The sequence below is a fragment of the Eleginops maclovinus genome, chromosome 4, assembly GCF_036324505.1.
Source record: "Eleginops maclovinus isolate JMC-PN-2008 ecotype Puerto Natales chromosome 4, JC_Emac_rtc_rv5, whole genome shotgun sequence".
In the NCBI taxonomy this organism is placed as follows: Eukaryota; Metazoa; Chordata; class Actinopteri; order Perciformes; family Eleginopidae; genus Eleginops; species Eleginops maclovinus.
The window spans coordinates 7,602,001-7,620,725 of record NC_086352.1 but is presented as its reverse complement, the minus strand read 5'-3'; the positions used below and the strand labels follow the sequence as shown (position 1 = coordinate 7,620,725).

Genomic DNA, 18,725 nt, shown 5'->3' with positions numbered 1-18,725 from the left:
AAAGTGGTCCAAGTATACAGCCCTGTGGGACACCCTGTTTAGCGAGAATACAGTTGAGACCAAAAGAGTATTTAAAATTACCTAAATTATAGGATGTTGTGTTCAAACAAGTGAAGTACAGAACACAAAGGTAACCACAAGACAGATCCACAGCATGATTCATGATTAGTTTTGTTTCCTGTTTTATTTTGAAATGTTTTCCCTCCTGTCTGTATTTGCTTCCTGTCTGTGTTTTCCCTCCTGTCTGATTGTGTTCACCTGTTGTCCCTGTGTTTCTCCTCCCCTCTCCAGCTGTGTATTGTCTTGTGATTAGTCCCTGTGTATTTAGTCTTGTCTTCCCTTTGTGTTCCTTGTCGTGTCGTTGTCATTCCCATGTTTGTCCCTGTGTCTCGTGGTCCAGTTCTGTTTGCTTCCCAGTCCTGTCTTCCTGTCTGCATTCCTCTCGGCTGCCCTCTTATCTTTCTGGTTTGATTTATTTATTTCCCTACTTTTCCTTTTGAAGATCATTCCTGCTTGCACCGTTTTTCGAGTGTAGTTGTTACAGCTTTTTGTTAAACCCCAATACCTGCCTCCCCTTGTTTCACTGCATTTGGGTCCTGCTACCACAATGTCAATGAGATATGCACCGTAGCAAATAAGCCAAGCCCCCTTCACTCTGAGTCAAAGTTACATTTTCCTGTGCACTGTCCTTATGTAGAAGTTTGTAAAAACAACATTGATGTTTCTCTCTCACCGAAGTGGAGGTTGTTGTAGTAATTAGCCCGCTACTCATCTGCTTCAGGAGCTACTAATCAGCGTGACTCTACCTCAAACAGACCCCCGACTGAGGGAGCTTTAGCTACAATTTCCATTATTCTGTTAACTCAGCCCTTTGTGTGGCTGTTCAGATAGCGATCAGTGTTTCCATGCAGGTGGGGTTCTCTGCATTATATAACACAATATTCAATCAACGGAGCTCTTGTTCCTTCCCTGTTGGGCTCATTCTTCTTTTGAAATCAGGGAACAATGAAACTGTAAGTGCTGTATGAACAGGCTTATCAGGACAATTAATCTTAATGATTGGCCATGACCCACAAACCGATATGTCCAATCCACATGCATAGCCCCCACTGCTCTGCTATAAGGCAGTTTTGTACAACCAGAATAACTTCAAATGAAAGAAGCTCATACAAACACAGGACCAGAAAGGCAGTACATCATGCTCATTCATTCACATCTTGCAGAAGACATGCTGAAACTAATTTGTAATGGTCTGGAAGTGTTTGATGTTCCTGCATGTGTGAGTAGAGAAAACGTTGTAACCCCGTAAAGCTGCAGACTTTGAAAGGATGGCTATTAAAATGCCTCCGATAATGAAGGCATTTAATACCTTGCTGAGGTTGTTCAGCATGTGTCCTCTGATCTTCAGCTACTGCCATCATAACAGAATGAGAGTGTCCTGGTTCTCACCTTATGAACAAAGATGCATGTAAGTCTTTCTTTCTTGTCACTCAGTTTACCTTCTTAAGGCTGGAAGACATCTTGTAATTTATAATCTGATTTGAAGTAAACAGTTTTGATGTTTGTAGAGTTGTGAAGCTGTGCCCAAGATACCTTTGAGGTATCTCAAGTTTTATAGTATCTGTTTCTTTTATTGGCATTCCCTTCATTCATATTCCTGCTTACCTTCTGAGCTTCCGGTACAAGAACAGCTTCACATTATCATGCAACAGCTTGGGACTAAAAAGTTTCTTCTGATGTGCAATTTATATTTCCGATTGGCTGATGGTCACGCACTAACTAAAACTGAGAGATTGGGAGTATGACTAAATCTGAGAGTAAATTGCTCATTGGTTCAAAAAGGAGAGACTAAGAATAACCTCTACATAGAATTCGTGGTACTATTGATATCATGACGGTGATAACATGATCAACAAGCTGCTTTTTAAAATGATATGTTTGTTTCAGTAGGGTTTGTTTATGTTGATGCCTTCTGGAACAAATCCATGCTTTAAAGTCCTCTCACACACACACGCAGCAGACGGTCGTACATTAAGAACCCACTCGGCAGAATCTAACCGCCGCCGGCAGATTTTTGTGTTTTTAATTAAATCCTCTCTTGGTCATCTGAAGAGAGTAAATAATCGGAGTCAATAGTGCTTCTCACCACTCTCCACTGTCTGCATAATTGACCCGAGCACTTTTGCTGGAGAGGGATTGGCTGACTTTCTGGAGGATTCAGATTTTTTGAAAATGCCAGTCTGACCCCCTCATTAACTTGAGTGTATTTCTTAAGTTAGTTAGTTAGTTAGTTGGTTAGTTAGTTAGTTAGTTAGTTAGTTAGTTAGTTAGTTAGTTAGTTAGTTAGTTAGTTAGTTAGTTAGTTAGTTAGTTAGTTAGTTAGTTAGTTCATTCATTCATTTGATAGATAGTGAGTGTTTGAGTGAGTGGGTAATTTTGCTAGCTAGCTGTGAGTGACTGACTGACTGACTGACTGACTGACTGACTTGTCTCTATCCATAAAATAACTTGAGGGAACCAAAAATCTTTTTAAGACAAAATAATTAAGGGCAAAATACATGTAAAAAAAACAGGACTGTGAAGACGCGTGTTGTGGAGGAGGTGGCTGACTCAGGCTGCATATGGTCGAGATCAAAGTAAACGAAGACCAGAAAATACATAAATTAATAACAGAAAAGAGAAACATGATATAAAGGATATATTAGATGTTGAATGTATGGTTGTTGTTGTTGTTGTTGTTGTTGTTGTTGTTGTTGTTGTTGTTGTTGTTGTTTTTGTTGTTGTTGTTGTTGTTAGACCATCACTACTTAATAATGTTTGTAAAACCACTCTTTCTAATGTTTCTCTTCAGAAATGTTAAGCTACTGTACTGCCGGCCTACTTTCATGGGCATGCGGACCTGGTGCTGTACAAATCCATTCATTTTTGGTGCTTTCTTTTGTACCGATGTCCTTGTGCCTTCAAGGATGCTCCTCCTCTCTTTGCAAATGTCCAACGCCCGCGAGCAGAAAAGTACAGAGTTCAAAGCCGAGCAGCACAACTGTATCAACACAACTTACAGCTGGCACTAGAGATAACATTTAGGATGCAAGGGAACTGGCACCCAGTCTACAGTGACAGTTATGGCTCGCCGCCTGGTGTCCCAGTGTCTTCCTTTGTACCGCTTTGTACTTCCAGCAGAAACACTTCCTCAGTGCCAGGGGCCCAACAGGGGGAACCACAGAGTGATGCATGTGAAACACAAGAATATGTTTACTGTACATAACTAGGTACTCAAGTACTGTACTTATATATCAATAATGGTACTAAAACTTTCTACTTCTACTCTACTTCATTTGAGGGTTTTTTGCACCACAGCAGGTATTTACAGCAAGCTTTTAGGTACTTTGCGGGAAAGGAAATACAAATCAACTCATGCATTTTGATATAGTACAATAAATTAAGGTGCCAAGCAGTTTCTCAAGTACTTAAATGTATATATATCTACCAGCAGTAACATTAACTTGGAGTACACACAAAGGAATAAACAGAAATACAACAAACTGTATATATTATTGTTGATGGGCCATTCTGTATTATGACTGCTTTTGCATTTGGTACTTTATGAACATCCTGATGGCAAAACTGATCTTTACCTCAGAGTATTTTTAACAATAGTTATTTTACTGAAGTATAGGATCTGAAAACTTCTTCCACCAGTAGTTATATTCCTGTGGAGTGCCAGGAAGCTGTTCAAATCAAGCCATTGATTTGGCTGTGAACTAATTTAACTTTTCTGTAAGTGTATTGTATTCTGCAAGAAAAAAGAGGATGTCTGTAATTGGATTGTTCTATGGCCTTTTCAAAAGTGGCCAATATATGCCCATAATGACTGCTGGGTAAAGCTGCCTGGGTCCAAATTAGGCAGATTCTTACTGAGAGCGATGTCTTCATTTAACCGAGACCACGCTGGAGAGGGTGATGGAAAGGTTAGGAGTCTTATTAATAATGTCAGGCAATCTAAGTAAGTCATTTTTCAGCAAAATATCAAGACCTAATAACAAGTCCACACTTTAAAAAGTGTTTAGACAGGAACCAAGGACATCTGTAAATAGTTTGTGCTCATTCAGAACTATATCTTGCAGTCCAGAAGTACTTAGTATATATTTTCTTCACTATTCCCCTCCATTAAGGTTGAATAAACAAGCGTATCATGCACCAGCCAATTTGTAAAGGTTGTTCGATTTTGCTGACTTAAAATTCTTTCTTTCAGAAAAAATCCAAAATGAACATCAAGTCTTTATTTTACTACATTTTTATTTCCATTCATCTTCTCCCGCTTTTCCGTCAGGGTCGCGGAGGTAGCAGCTCCAGCAGAGAGCCCCAAACTTCTCTTTCCCTGGCCACATCAACTAGCTCTGACTGGGGGATTCCAAGGCGCTCCCAGGCCAGCGAAGAGATATAACCCCTCCACCTGGTCCTAGGTCTACCCCTCGGTCTCTTCCCAGCTGGACGTGCCTGGACCACCTACATTTTTATATATTTTATTTAATTGATTTTGTATTTATTAGACCGACCTGACGTGGCTTAGATAACTCTGACTCTTCTCCTGGACACATTTGTTTGTTGCACATTTTCACGCAACCAAATAATGCATACACGACATACTGCATACTGATTACTGACATGCAAGTTTGTTTTTGGTTCGTAAAGTATTGCCGTATTATAAATAAAAGTGCTTATTATTACACGTAAACTCGTCTTGGCTCCCATTTTTGTTGCAGCCTCTGAGCCGGGCTGTAATGTATGTAGTCAACTGAGGGAGTTGCATAGTGATATATATAATTGAATGATTTCAGTACCTATAGTGTCTGTGTTTTACATCTTTAAAGCCTTTTATCCTTACGATAATTATGAGACTTTTCTCTTGCTATGGGCCAGAAATATCCTTCTCAGTTGCACCTACATACACCAAACTCCCCAGTTTCATTCCTATATTTTAAAAGGTTTGCTCATACATCATTCATATCCGGATTTATAGAAAATCTCCTAAAAAATATGTCAAAAGTGGATTTTCCTTTATGGCTGTCGATATGTTATGATCTGTGAAACAAAAAGATATTCAATATTTGTAAAAGAAAACCTGTTGACTCTTACATGTCAACAAAACATTCATTTCGCAACATTAGCTTCATCCAATAATCAGATGATTGTTCTGGAAATGTGAACAACTTAGGGCATAAGATGACATTTCAGAACTGATGTTATTCAAAAGATAATTGTGCTAATGTTACTTCCTAGATCAGTAGATTATAGTGTTATAAAACATTACACCATTTCTGCAGGAGAACATGTATTAACATGTCTTGATACTGTCCATTTTTGATCACAGTGAAAGCTGCTCTTATTTTAATGCTAGTGTACCAACCCTCTGGACAGTCTGTCTTTTATTACACAGATGTTACCTGCATCGGGTATCTGCAAGTCACTCATAATAATTCATTATTTCTCAGGCTCTATCCTTGCATTGTGACAGAAGAGAGCTGCATCTCCCCCTACTGTTTTTACTGTAAAAGTACTGTTGCCAAATCAAATCAGGAGAGACAGTAAAGTGTGCTCTGGGAGATTTTGATTTATCTGTACGTTTTCAGAATATTCAGGTTCAATATACAGTGGGGCAAAAAAGTATTTAGTCAGCCACCAATTGTGCAAGTTCTCCCATTTAAAAAGATGAGAGATGCCTGTAATTTTCATCATAGGTACACTTCAACTATGAGAGACAGAATGGGCGAAACAATCCAGGAAATCACATTGTAGGAATTTTAATGAATTAATTGGTAAATTCCTCGGTAAAATAAGTATTTGGTCAGCTACAAACAAGCAAGATTTCTGGCTCTCACAGACCTGTAACTTCTTCTTTAAGAGGCTCCTCTGTCCTCCACTCGTTACCTGTATTAATGGCACCTTTTTGAACTCGTTATCAGTATAAAAGACACCTGTCCACAACCTCAAACAGTCATACTCCAAACTCCACTCTGGCCAAGACCAAAGAGCTGTCAAAGGAGACCAGAGACAACATTGTAGACCTGCACCAGGCTGGGAAAACTGAATCTGCAATAGGTAAGCAGCTTGGTGTGAAGAAATCAACTGTGGGAGCAATTATTAGAAAATGGAAGACATACAAGACCACTGCTAATCTCCCTCGATCTGGGGCTCCACGCAAGATCTCACCCCGTGGGGTCAAAATGATCACAAGAACGGTGAGCAAAAATCCCAGAACCACACGGGGGGACCTAGTGAATGACCTGCAGAGAGCTGGGACCAAAGTAACAGAGGCTACCATCAGCACACACTACGCCGCCAGGGACTTAAATCCTGCAGTTCCAGACGTGTCCCCCTGCTTAAGCCAGTACATGTCCAGGCCCGTCTGAAGTTTGCTAGAGGGCATTTGGATGATCCAGAAGAGGATTGGGAGAATGTCATATGGTCAGATGAAACCAAAATAGAACTTTTTGGTAAAAACTCAACTTGTCGTGTTTGGAGGAGAAAGAATGCAGAGTTGCTTCCAAAGAACACCATACCTACTGTGAAGCATGGGGGTGGAAACATCATGCTTTGGGGCTGTTTTTCTGCAAAGGGACCAGGACGACTGATCCGTGTAAAGGAAAGAATGAATGGGGCCATGTATCGTGAGATTTTGAGTGAAAACCTCCTTCCATCAGCAAGGGCACTGAAGATGAAGCGTGGCTGGGTCTTTCAGCATGACAATGATCCCAAACACACCGCCAGGGCAACGAAGGAGTGGCTTCGTAAGAAGCATTTCAAGGTCCTGGAGTTGCCTAGCCAGTCTCTAGATCTCAACCCCATAGAAAATCTTTGGAGGGAGTTGAAAGTCTGTGTTGCCCAGCAACAGCCCCAAAACATCACTGCTTTAGAGGAGATCTGCATGGAGGAATGGGCCAAAAAACCAGCAACAGTGAGTGAAAACCTTGTGAAGACTTACAGAAAACGTTTGACCTCTGTCATTGCCAACAAGGTTTCAAGGTTTCAAGGTTTTATTGGTCATATGCACAGCAGATACAGCGTATATGTTGGCAATGAAAATCTTATGTCGCGTGCTCCTCCAACAACTCAACATGCATGGTGCAAAAGATAAATAAAGTAGTGCAAAAAGAGAGAAGAATATTTACAATATTAACAATAAAGATTTGAGGATGTGAAATATATACATATGTGGAATATATTGAAAGTATTTAAATACTTTACACTGTTGAATGAGGAGGTATGGACAGATGCATATATTATGTATAGCAGATGTATATGGCAGATATGTATAATATATAGATGTGTGTACTATAAACAGATATGTATGGCAGATGTGTATAATATATATATATGTATGTGTGTACTATAAACAGATGTGAGTAGACATTCACACAGCTCAGGAGTTCAGTAGTCTTATAGCCTGTGGTATAAAACTGTCTCTGAGTCTGGTGGTCTTGGTCCGGATGCTGCGGTACCGTCTGCCAGACGGCAGCAGACAGAACAGATTGTTGCTGGGGTGATGGGGGTCCTTTAATATCCTACCGGCCTTCTTCCTACACCGCTGGGTGTAGAGGTCCTCCATGGATGGCAGCTCCGTCCTGGTGATGTGCTGAGCAGTTTTCACCACCCTCTGTAGAGTCTTACGGTTGAGGGCGGTGCAACTGCCATACCAGGCGGTGATGCAGCCAGTCAGGATACTCTCGATGGTGCACCTGTAGAAGTTGCAGAGTATCCTGGAGTCCATGTTGAACTTCCGCAGCCTGCGGAGGAAGAAGAGCCGCTGTCGAGCCGTCTTGGATATGACCCTGGTGTGATGTGTCCATGTCAGGTCCTCACTGATGTTTACCCCGAGGAACCTGAAGCTGCTGACTCTCTCCACAGGAGTCCCGTCGATGGTGATGGGTGTGTGTGCCTCTCTCTGCCTCTTCCTGTAGTCCACAATCAGCTCCTTTGTTTTGCTGACGTTGAGATGGAGGTTGTTGTCCTGGCACCAAGATGTCAGGGCTCTGACCTCCTCTCTGTACGCCGTCTCGTCGCCGTCTGTGATCAGGCCGATGACGGTCGTGTCGTCAGCAAACTTGATGATGGTGTTGGAGCTGTGTGTGGCCACGCAGTCGTGCGTGAACAGGGAGTAGAGGAGAGGGCTGAGCACACAACCCTGAGGGGCTCCGGTGTTGAGGGTCAAGGTGGAGGATGTGATGTTCCCCATCCGCACTGCCTGGGATCTGCCCGTCAGGAAGCTCATGATCCAGTCACAGAGGGCGCTGTTGAGCCCAAGGTCCCTGAGCTTAATGATGAGCTTGGAGGGCACAATGGTGTTGAATGCTGAACTGTAGTCAATGAACAGCATTCTCACATAAGTGTTCCTCTGGTCCAGGTGGGAGAGGGCAGTGTGGAGGGTGAGGGAGATGGCATCATCCGTGGACCTGTTTGCTCTGTAGGCAAACTGCAGGGGGTCCAGTGAGTCAGGGAGGGAGGAGGTGATAAAAGTTTTGACTAACCGCTCAAAGCACTTCATGATGATGGAGGTGAGTGCAACTGGGCGGTAGTCATTGAGGCAGATGGGTTTTGTCTTTTTGGGGACAGGGACAATGATGGACTCTTTAAAACATGTGGGGACTACAGACTGGAGCAGTGACCTATTGAAAATGTCTGTGAACACATCTGCCAGCTGAACTGCACACACCTTGAGAGCACGGCCAGGGATGCCATCAGGTCCTGGAGCCCTGTGTGTGTTGATCCTTTTCAGAGATCTACACACATCTGCACTGGTTAAAACCAGTGAGCAGGGATCCTGGGCCTTTTGTGCCTCCACAGCCGGGGGCTTCTCAAAGCGTGCATAAAATGTGTTCAGTTCATCTGGGAGAGATGCAGACACTTCCTCAGCACCACTCGTTGTCCTTTTGTAGTCTGTTATTGTTTTTAGTCCAGACCACATATTTCTGGTGTTGGAGCCCTTGTAGTTCGACTCCACCTTGTCCCTGTATTGTCTTTTCGCACTGCTAATAGCTCTCCGGAGTGCATACCTGGAATTCCTGTACTCATCCAAATCACCGCCGCTGTGCGCGATGGCCCGTGCTTTAAGTTTAGCTCGGACCTCGCCGTTTATCCAGGGCTTCTCATTTGGGAATGTCCGTACAGTAATCCGCGGCACGACGTCATCGATGCATTTGCCGATGTAGCAAATCACCGCGTCAGTGTGTGTGTTTATATCGTCCTCCTCAAACACACACCACTCCGTGATGCCAAAGCAGTGGCGGAGAGCAGAGTCAGACTGCTCGGACCAACGCTGCACTGTCCTTGTCACAGGTCGGTCCCTCTTCAGTCTCTGCCGGTAAACGGGGAGCAGAAGAAGAGATATGTGGTCTGACTTGCCGAAGGGGGGGCGGGGGAGGGCTTTATATCCATGCCGGAAAGGAGTGTAAACATGGTCCAGTGTATTTCCACCGCGCGTGGGGCAGCTGACGTGCTGATAGTATTTCGGCAGGACTTTCTTCATGTTGGCTCTGTTAAAATCCCCGGCCACAATAAATGCGGCCTCTGGCCGAGAAGTCTCTGTCCTGTCGATAATCCCATACAGCTCCTCCAGCGCTGTGTTGTTGTCAGCGTGCGGCGGAACATACACTGCTGTTAGAACAACAGATGTGAACTCCCTCGGCAGATAAAAAGGCCGGCATCCGATCATGATGTGCTCTAGGCTGGGAGAACAGTCCGAAGAAATGATCTCCACATCTGAGCACCAGTTGTTGTTAATCATGAAGCAGACACCTCCTCCCTTGCTCTTCCCTGAGTTTATTGTCCGGTCCTGGCGATGAATGGAGAATCCGTGTGGAGCAATGGCGGCGTCCGGTATCGTGGGGTCGAGCCAAGTCTCCGTGAAAACCAAAACATTACAGGTCTTAATGTCCCGTTGAAATGCCACCCTGCTACGGAGTTCGTCCAGCTTATTATCCAGGGATTGGACATTTGCCAGAAGTAAACTCGGTAGAGGAGGCCTGTTTTCACGTTTCCTCAGCCTGACCAGGACCCCGGCCCGGGAACCTCGTGGTCTCTTCCTCCTGCGCTCCACAGGTAGAGCTCCAGCAGGTAAACACGGAGACTCTCCATTGTTTGCAGGTCGTCGTGGATTATTGCTGTCCACCAGCGACCTGATGTGTAAAAGTTGTTCTCTATCATATTGGATGATAGGGCTCGCTTGGGCGGTTTGCATGTTGCAAAAAAAGTTAAAAACAACCAACAAAGTAAAACAATAAAAACACTAAGATGTGGAGTTGTTGAGGAGCTCGAGACACGGCAGCCATCCTCGGCGCCATCTTGCTCAGCAAAGGGTATATAACAAAGTATTGAGATGAACTTTTGTTATTGACCAAATACTTATTTTCCACAATAACTTGAAAATAAATTCTTTAAAAATCCTACAATGTGATTTCCTGGATTTTTTTTCTCATTTTGTCTCTCATAGTTGAGGTATACCTATGATGAAAATTACAGGCCTCTCTCATCTTTTTAAATGGGAGAACTTGCACAATTGGTGGCTGACTAAATACTTTTTTGCCCCACTGTATGTAAAAAAATCTCCTCAGTTTCTCTGCCCTACTTTCAGGAATGGAAATGTTGGTTATATAACTGAGAGTACAGAATTTCTTGGCATGAAGCCACGTGGTGTTGTCTCATATTTCACGGCCAAATTGAAAAATGCTTTATGTGTTTGGATGGTTTCCCAACCCTGAGAACTGGATATATATATTAAAACCTGCTCCTTCTGTACTCTATCTCAAAATTGTAAACACTGGTAGGCCTACACTGCTATAAATCAACCTTCCTGTTTAAGAAACTCACCAAGCACCAGAAAAAAAGATAGAATTCATTAGAATTAACAGAATCTGATGCAGCTAAAACACATTGTGCGTCCCCTTAAGATTATATAACATGTTCTAATTGTTTTAGTGTAAGCTAATAATTGCACATCTTCAGCACATGATAAAGAATGGGAACTGAAAGTAGATCTCCTGTGTGACTCCAAGGTCACATGTAATAAAGTAAAGTTCTCTTCCTGTTATATATGAGAAATACTTAATGTCTAACTGCAGCTGTAGCTTAAATGGTGAAACAAACGGTATATTATATCCCTTTTCCATTAAAAGAACACCAAAAAAAACTGGTGATAAAAGGTTAATTAGCTACATTTGTCTTTTTAACCTGTTGAAGCAATAAAGTATACAGTGGACTTAACTTCAAACTATATCAAAGCACTAAAATGTTCGCAATGAACTGAACAAATAAAAGGGTAGTTTACTCAAACGTGGAATAATGTGGGGATAAAACAAATTGCTTTTCTTTTATGGTTCTGCATTTGTCTGTGTACTGTAGCACGGTTTTCAATACCTTTTGGCAAAATAATAGTCATTTATTTGATGGTGTTGTATCATATTGAATGCAGCACTTAGTGAAAAACAGTCATACTCGGACAAAACTACACCGTAACAACCCTACCGTGCTTCCTCACTGCTGAAGCTGGTATTTCCTATGGACTTGAACGCAGCACAGCGACACGTCATCCGGTGAACGCCGTTGAGCAAAAGTCACGTGACTCCTGTCAGCACGTGACACAGTGTGACCAGCACATCAACATGTCTGCAGCAGCACAGTGAGTCCAGCTTTGTATTTCTGACAGAAAACCCTGAAAATGTGTTGATTTTAGGGTCCGTTTTTAATCGTGAGGGGTTGGATTTACGGTCTGAAAGAAGCGTTTAGATATGAAGATGTTACTTTGCTAATCTCGCGATATTGTCTCATATTACAGTTATTTTTAAAGCATGACTTTGAAAACAAGAGTGATTTGACAAACCTGCACACCAATACAAAGCAATATACACATAAACAGAAATAAAAATAGAAGGTTTTGCACAATTTATCACTTTATTTTAAAGTATATAATAATGAATATCAAGATGTTGTAATGGTACACATGTATGTATGTTTTTCTACGTTTTAATGATACAGTTTGGGTTTGATTTTGTCAGAGATATTGTAAGGAGGAAGTCAAATTAACATATTAATCAGCCCTGATATTTATTATTTTCCATTTTCAATCAGTCAATACATACATATGCATTTTTAAAGGTTGCATGTTGCACTGAAATCAACTTAGTTTAAAGAAGATATACAAAAAAAGTCCCAGCTAAAGCTTTAGTGGAGAAAAACCGAGTTCTTATTGCCTTTTTAAGCTTTCAAACCGTGATTTATCAATCATTTCAGAGCAAAGTTATTGCATTAACATATAAAGAAGCTCATGTTTGATTATAATGTCAACACACACACACAGAGTACAAGTACTAGGACAACGAAATGCGGTCTCTGCATTTGACCCATCCTAGTGTTAGGAGCAGTGGGCTGCCATTATGTACGGCGCCCGGGGAGCAGTGTAGGTAACCAGTGTCTTGCTCAGGGACACCACGGTGGCACTTGGTCTTTCGGGGACTTGAACTGGTGACCTTCCAGTTCCCAGGCCAAGCCCCTATGGACTTTGCCACCACCGCTAAGTTCAACCAACCATAAACAAGCAGGATATTAAGAATCCTGCAGGTGCATTAGCTTCAAAAAAGTGAGTGTTTTGTCACATTTCGTTTTGTACCCCCGGTCAGTCGCCCTGCACGGTGTTCGGTCTGCAGTGTAGTGCACGATGGTGTCTCTCTCCTCCAGTACAAACCTAATTTACCAGCTAACTGGCGCTGATACGCCTGTACACTGAGTCAGCAGAGCGTGATACAGAAACCCCGGAGCCATAAAAACGATGAGGTTATGGATTAACCTTTGGGCTCGATCAGATATGTTTGTTATCTTATCAGCAAAGCCAGAGATTTATAACCAACACGTATCAGTAACTCTGTTTTAATCTGGATCTGAACTCTAGCTCAGCTGAGGTCCACTGACTAAACCCTGAGGAATACCTGTGGATCCTCTGATATCCTATAATTAATGTGAGATATCTATTAAAAGCTATCACAGATTCAAAATCCATTCTGGATTCAGTACGTACGGCTGCTAGTTTCATGAAATACTCCATTCCGCTTTGGCTAATACAGGCAGTGTTGGAAATAGTAGCAGGACGGCAGAAGTGTGTCTAATATGAACATCTTTTATATTTGAACAAGGTTTATCAATTGATTTGTAAACTCACAAAGGCAAACCTAAGACAAAAAGGGCACACATAAGCACTACTTCTCAATTCTCAGTGAGTCAGAAACACTGGTATGAAATATTAATCAAATTCTTCGCTTGAATTTGCTGACTTTTTAATTCCTTTGAAACTTCTTAAAGTAAACTGTACACAAAAAAGCTGTAAAACTGATGGTTTTTGTGTTTGTTTTTCTTACAAAATGCACAATATTGCAAATCAGTCAATCTTTAATTTGCAATTTGCTTCTGTGGAAGAAAAATAACATTTTCATACATTTTTCAAAGCTTTGATTCAGAATCTTTGTGGGACATTTTTAATTCCAACCCCTAAATAATTCTAGAGAGATCTAAAAACACAGAGCAATATCTCTCTCTGTTTAGTAGATGAATCAAAAAGATGTTCCTGGATTTTTCTATCATCTGTTTTCCTAGAGGTCCGATTATTGAACTGAAATGAACAATATCGGAGACTAGTTGCATCGTAATGATGGTATTAATATATTATAACATGTTAATCCCAAGTGTCTCAGAGTTCTGTCTCGTGTCTCCCCTCCTCTCAGAGCCGTGTACTGGCTGGGAAACGAGACCCTCAGGGTGTCGGCTGCTCTGTTCGCTGAGAACCGTCGGCGTCTGTGCAGCGGACTGAAGGCCAAAGATGGAGTCGTTCCTAAATCCGTGGTGCTGCTGCAGGGGGGGGAGCAGAAACAGAGGTTCTGCACCGACACCGACCTGCTCTTCAGACAGGTAGGGGGTCTCTGGTGGAAAAAGTGTAAAACTGAGGCTGAGGTGGAGGCAAGGTTACCTAATTTTCTATCCATCTATCTATTCATGATCCCAGAGAGAGCATTGCATCGGTCGTACCGGTCCCTAAAGATGTCCCTGTTCTGATCGGCTGTAAGTTAGTTGGCTTAAATCCAATAGAAAGAGTTCTCCCTGCTGTCGCATTGATTTAGAATCACTGCGTCACATGACATGGAAGCTGATGGACTTTTCAACAAACAAAAACTAGAAGTTTCACGACAATGTTCGTGTAAAATTCATAAAGAAGATTCACCTTTATTTATCGGGGGACATTCAGTTTTTAAAACCCTCTTTGTTTGTTAAGTTCTTCTGACTGTAACCCTTCGATTAAGACACGCTTGTCACTCAAGTTGGGATTCGAACTACTGCACGGAAAAACAAATGTATTAATGCTTGAAATGTATTTAAGATCTAGCATTTTTTCCTCCAATCATTGATGTATTTATGATCCCCAGTACAGCTTTGATTGGTTGTGCCCAATCCATAAAGCTATCCCTTTTTTAGGCTACAAATAATTAAATCAGAAATGAAAGGAAGTGTTATATATTTGCATTGAGTCATGTTGGCCCTTTCACATCTAGCTGCAAATAAGACCTATAATTTAAAAAGAAAACTCAGATGTTCACATTGTTTTTGTAATTTTCCGGAGATGTTTTCTTATCGTACAATCTTCTATGTTGTTCTGTGTGTAAGCCACTTTATTCAAACATGTTTTTGAGTCAAGTTTTGTTTTTAACTACTGCACTAATCTTTTTAATGCTTGAAAAACATTTCAAACTCAAATGTTGTCTAATAATTCAGATGTTCAACTGTTTGGATGGTTGATGCAAGCTCTTTTTCCACAGGTAATAATAATAATAATAACTGCAGTTTATAATTGACTCATTGGATCACAGTTTAACTGAAAATCCATCCATCTAATTATTAGCTATCCCCCAGCCGGCATTGCACTGTTTTTCCCGAATCCTTTCAGCTATTCTTTCACGGTGCCACAAGAACCTCACCTGTCCCCTCTTAAAGTAAATTCCACTTCTTAGCTTCTCTTGTGGCGTTAATCTCTCCTCAGAAATATGTAGCCCAGCTTCATGATCTCATCCAACACTCCCTTAAACTATAAGTGCTTTTAAACCTAAACAAAAGGACTCATTAGGAGTGTAGTTTTGTTGTTGAACTGGTCGAAATACAGACACTTTATTATTTCTTTGTTATGAGACCAGAGGAAACCTTTCTCTCCCAGCTGCCTCCGTTATAATCTCCCTCTCTAAAGCCCGGGCTGATTCTCTCCTCTCTGCAGGAGTCTTTCTTCCACTGGGCTTTTGGAGTAACCGAGCCTGACTGTTATGGAGCCATTGATGTGGACTCTGGGAAATCCATCCTTTTTGTTCCCAAACTGCCTGAGAGCTACGCCACTTGGATGGGAGAGTGAGTCACACTAATCTTCAAAGAGCGCTGTACAGGGCCAACAATCCTCCTCGTAGCTGTGGGCTGTGACTGGAAGTAAAGTTTACAAAGTCATGTGCTGCATGGAGACGTGTTTTACACCCAGTATAAGCAGGGTTTATATTTATTAGAAACTCCACCAGGTGATCTTTATCACCAACGCCATCATGTTTGCATGGCAAAGCCCACTGTGGTCTTTACAGTCCAAACAGTGCACATGTGTAAAAAGTACGGAAGCCCTGAGAGGCAAATCAAAAATTCTAGTTATCAACTGTTTAAGTCTGACCTGCATTGGTTCAGGCTTTATGACATATGTACACATGGAAAAAAATGGTTTTGCCAGCGTCATATTTAAAACTTTCTTATTTTTGTCCCACATTTGCAAGAAGTACGGAAGCCCTTAAAGGCCAATCAGAAAAAATACTTGCACTAATCCATTTTTTCTACGTCTGATCTAAATGGTTTTCTGGTTTTATGAATTTTGTGACAAAATGTTTGCTGAAATAAAGTTTCTCAATTTCTTAAATTTAGTCAACACACTTCACATCTCTAAGAGGTACGGAAGCCCTGAAAGGCAAATCAGAACGAATAATTCAAGTGATCCATGAAGTCCGAATGAACTTTTTATGACATAAGAACATGTGCATTGCGAGCATAATATAGCAAACTTTCTTAATTGTGTCCACACTTAAAACATCTGTAAGAAGTACGGAAGCCCTGAATGGCAAATCAGGACGATTCATTCAAGTGATTCATTTTCTAAGTCTGACCTGAATTGTTTTCTTACCTGGTCTTGTGACATAAGAACAGCCTGAATAATCTTTCTGCATTTCTGATTTTTGCCCCTACACCACACATCTGTAAAAAGGATGGAAGCCCTGAAAGGCAAATCAGATCAAACTAATCCTAGTGATCCATTTTCTAAGTCCGGTCCAAAAAATAATCTGGTTTTGTTTTACATGTGACACAAAACAAGTTTGACCAAAATGATATTTTCTAAACTTCTTGATTCTTCCACAAAGATCTGTAAATCCTTTTAGTGATCCGTTTTCTAAGTCTGACCTGAATCTGATTCTTGCCTGTTTGTGACTTAAGAACAGGTGGAAACAAAAGGTGTTGCTGAGCTAAGATATTAACTTCCTTAATTTTGTCCACAGACCTGTAAGATGTACGGAAGCCCTGAAAGGCAAATCAGAATAGAACTCTGCCTGGAAGACAATCCCAGGTTCCCTTTTTTTAGTTATTTGAAAACTAGTGCAGGAACATAATGATGTGGAAAGAACCTGAGGACTCCTGACCTTGCATTTAGTCTGTTCCCTTATCTTTAAACCTCGAATCATTTTTTGTCATCTGATGCATTACGTTCCAGTTTCTCGATTGATGGAAATGTTCTCTTCTACTTTCCTCTTTTGCATGTTTACAGGATCTTTCCCAAAGAGCACTTCAAGGAGAAGTATGCTATAGATGAGGTGCAATACGCCTGTGATGTAAGTCTCTTTGTGTGTGTGTGTGTGTGTGTGTGTGTGTGTGTGTGTGTGTGTGTGTGTGTGACCTTTTTTCTGTGCAGTAAATGAACCTCATGATGCTCAGCAATGAAGTTACAGAATAGCACCTTAGGGCCTCCATAGACTGTTGTAAAGGTCATTTTTTTATTCAAACCTCCTGGAGAATATATCGGACAGTTGAGTTTTACTGGTGCCTTTTACTGTAGAGAGTTTTACTGCCTACACTTTTTGGACAGAGGATGCTCTTCCTGAGGTCAAAGGATATTTATTGAGCAGATTTGACAAACTGATTATTCATTTGGTTAAACAACAGAGTTCATACTAAACGAGAACAAAATCGAGAACAAGCTCCCTTCTCTTCATGCAATCTATTTCTAAAACACACACTCCTCTTGACACAGCCCATAATTGTGAAGTGAAGACAATATTCATTCTGTAATTGCCTGTTTTGAGAGAAATGTTTATGGGAGTTGACAGCACATTCCCAGGGGAGCTGAGTCGGAGGCTTGACGGCTCCACAGCTATTTTGGAGATGTGTGCACGTTGACAAATCCAAATAAGATAATGAGACTATAAATAACAGCTTGAGTGACAAATCACTCCGAAGTTTATTTAATTTAGCTCTTTTTTGCTATATATACACTGTGACTCATCCTGCTGACGATGTTACAGGTGTTTCTTACATCTCCCCTTCCTGAGGTGTTAGATTTCTTCATGAGTCATAAGGTTAACATGGTAATTATCACTTCAATAAACAGCCAGTTCTCCCAGTAACAGCTCTGCACTGCAGTGTATTTAAAGAAGACGCTGTCATCTAGTCGGATGTGTTAATGCTGCGGATCTAAAACCAAAATCAGGGCATGAATATCGGAGCCGTTTTCAATTCCTCAAACAAGAAGGTGTTTCTGTTTCTGCTTCACAGTCCTCCTTTCACCCGATTGAATGAGGCAGTGTGTGGAGGAAATGTAAATTCAGAATCAGAGTACCTTAATCGTCCCACATCGCTGGAAGAGTTTTCTTGATATCCATATCTCTGAATCTGTGACGGTATTTTAAGGTATTTCTAAGTATGTGCACTGAGTCACGACTGTCTTCTCAAAACCGTCTTGTTAGGCAGCAAGTAGACTCTTTAATTTCTAAAAATATTCCCATTGACTCCTTGTTATATGTTCTGAAAAGTCCTCAATCCTGCAGTCTCCTAAGTTTCCCTGTCTGTGAACAACTTGAGTAAGCGTGCTTGTCAGTGAAGTTGAGCAAAAATACTTAAGAAATCTGCAGTCATGCATGAAATACAAAACCTGCATTTAATTGTAAATAAAAGCTCTATATAAGCTGAATTTAGTCCAATGTTATATATAAAAGATGATATTTTCAATCAGAATTGGAAATAAATATCTAATATAAAGGTTAAGGGACAGTTTGAGGTTATTAATGAGTTCATAATTGACTCATTTAATCACAATTTAACTAACAATGATATCCTCTTAAGGACTTTTAGCATCGACACATTTATTCCTCTGTCAGTATCAGTTCATCTTTTAGGACGTCAACTTCAGCGGCATTAATAATAACAATGCTTAAATATCACCACGGAGTCTGGAATCTGTGCTCTGACATTTAGCTGTTAGCGGAGGAGTAATAAAGTGGGCCGGGGTTTGTCATGCATCATCCGGAGAGACACGTCTGCCCGCCTGACCTTTACTCCGCAGACTGACAGCAGAAGCTGCCGTCTTTTATTCCAACTTTAATTATTCCCTGTCCGTCTCTCTGCAGATT

General features: G+C 41.3%; 1 protein-coding gene across 1 annotated transcript in view; it reads left to right on the top strand.

The window, feature by feature from the left end:
- The first annotated feature begins 11,528 nt into the window (after positions 1-11,528).
- The window catches only part of pepd (peptidase D), a 17,028-nt gene continuing 9,831 nt past the window's right edge, over positions 11,529-18,725 (top strand). The window contains exons 1-5 of the mRNA XM_063882354.1: positions 11,529-11,671; positions 13,764-13,947; positions 15,299-15,426; positions 16,868-16,931; positions 18,723-18,725. The exon at positions 18,723-18,725 is cut by the window's right edge and continues 45 nt beyond it. Of these exons, the coding sequence (XP_063738424.1) occupies positions 11,655-11,671; positions 13,764-13,947; positions 15,299-15,426; positions 16,868-16,931; positions 18,723-18,725 (396 nt within the window). The 5' untranslated portion in view covers positions 11,529-11,654. The remainder of the gene's footprint in view (positions 11,672-13,763; positions 13,948-15,298; positions 15,427-16,867; positions 16,932-18,722) is intronic.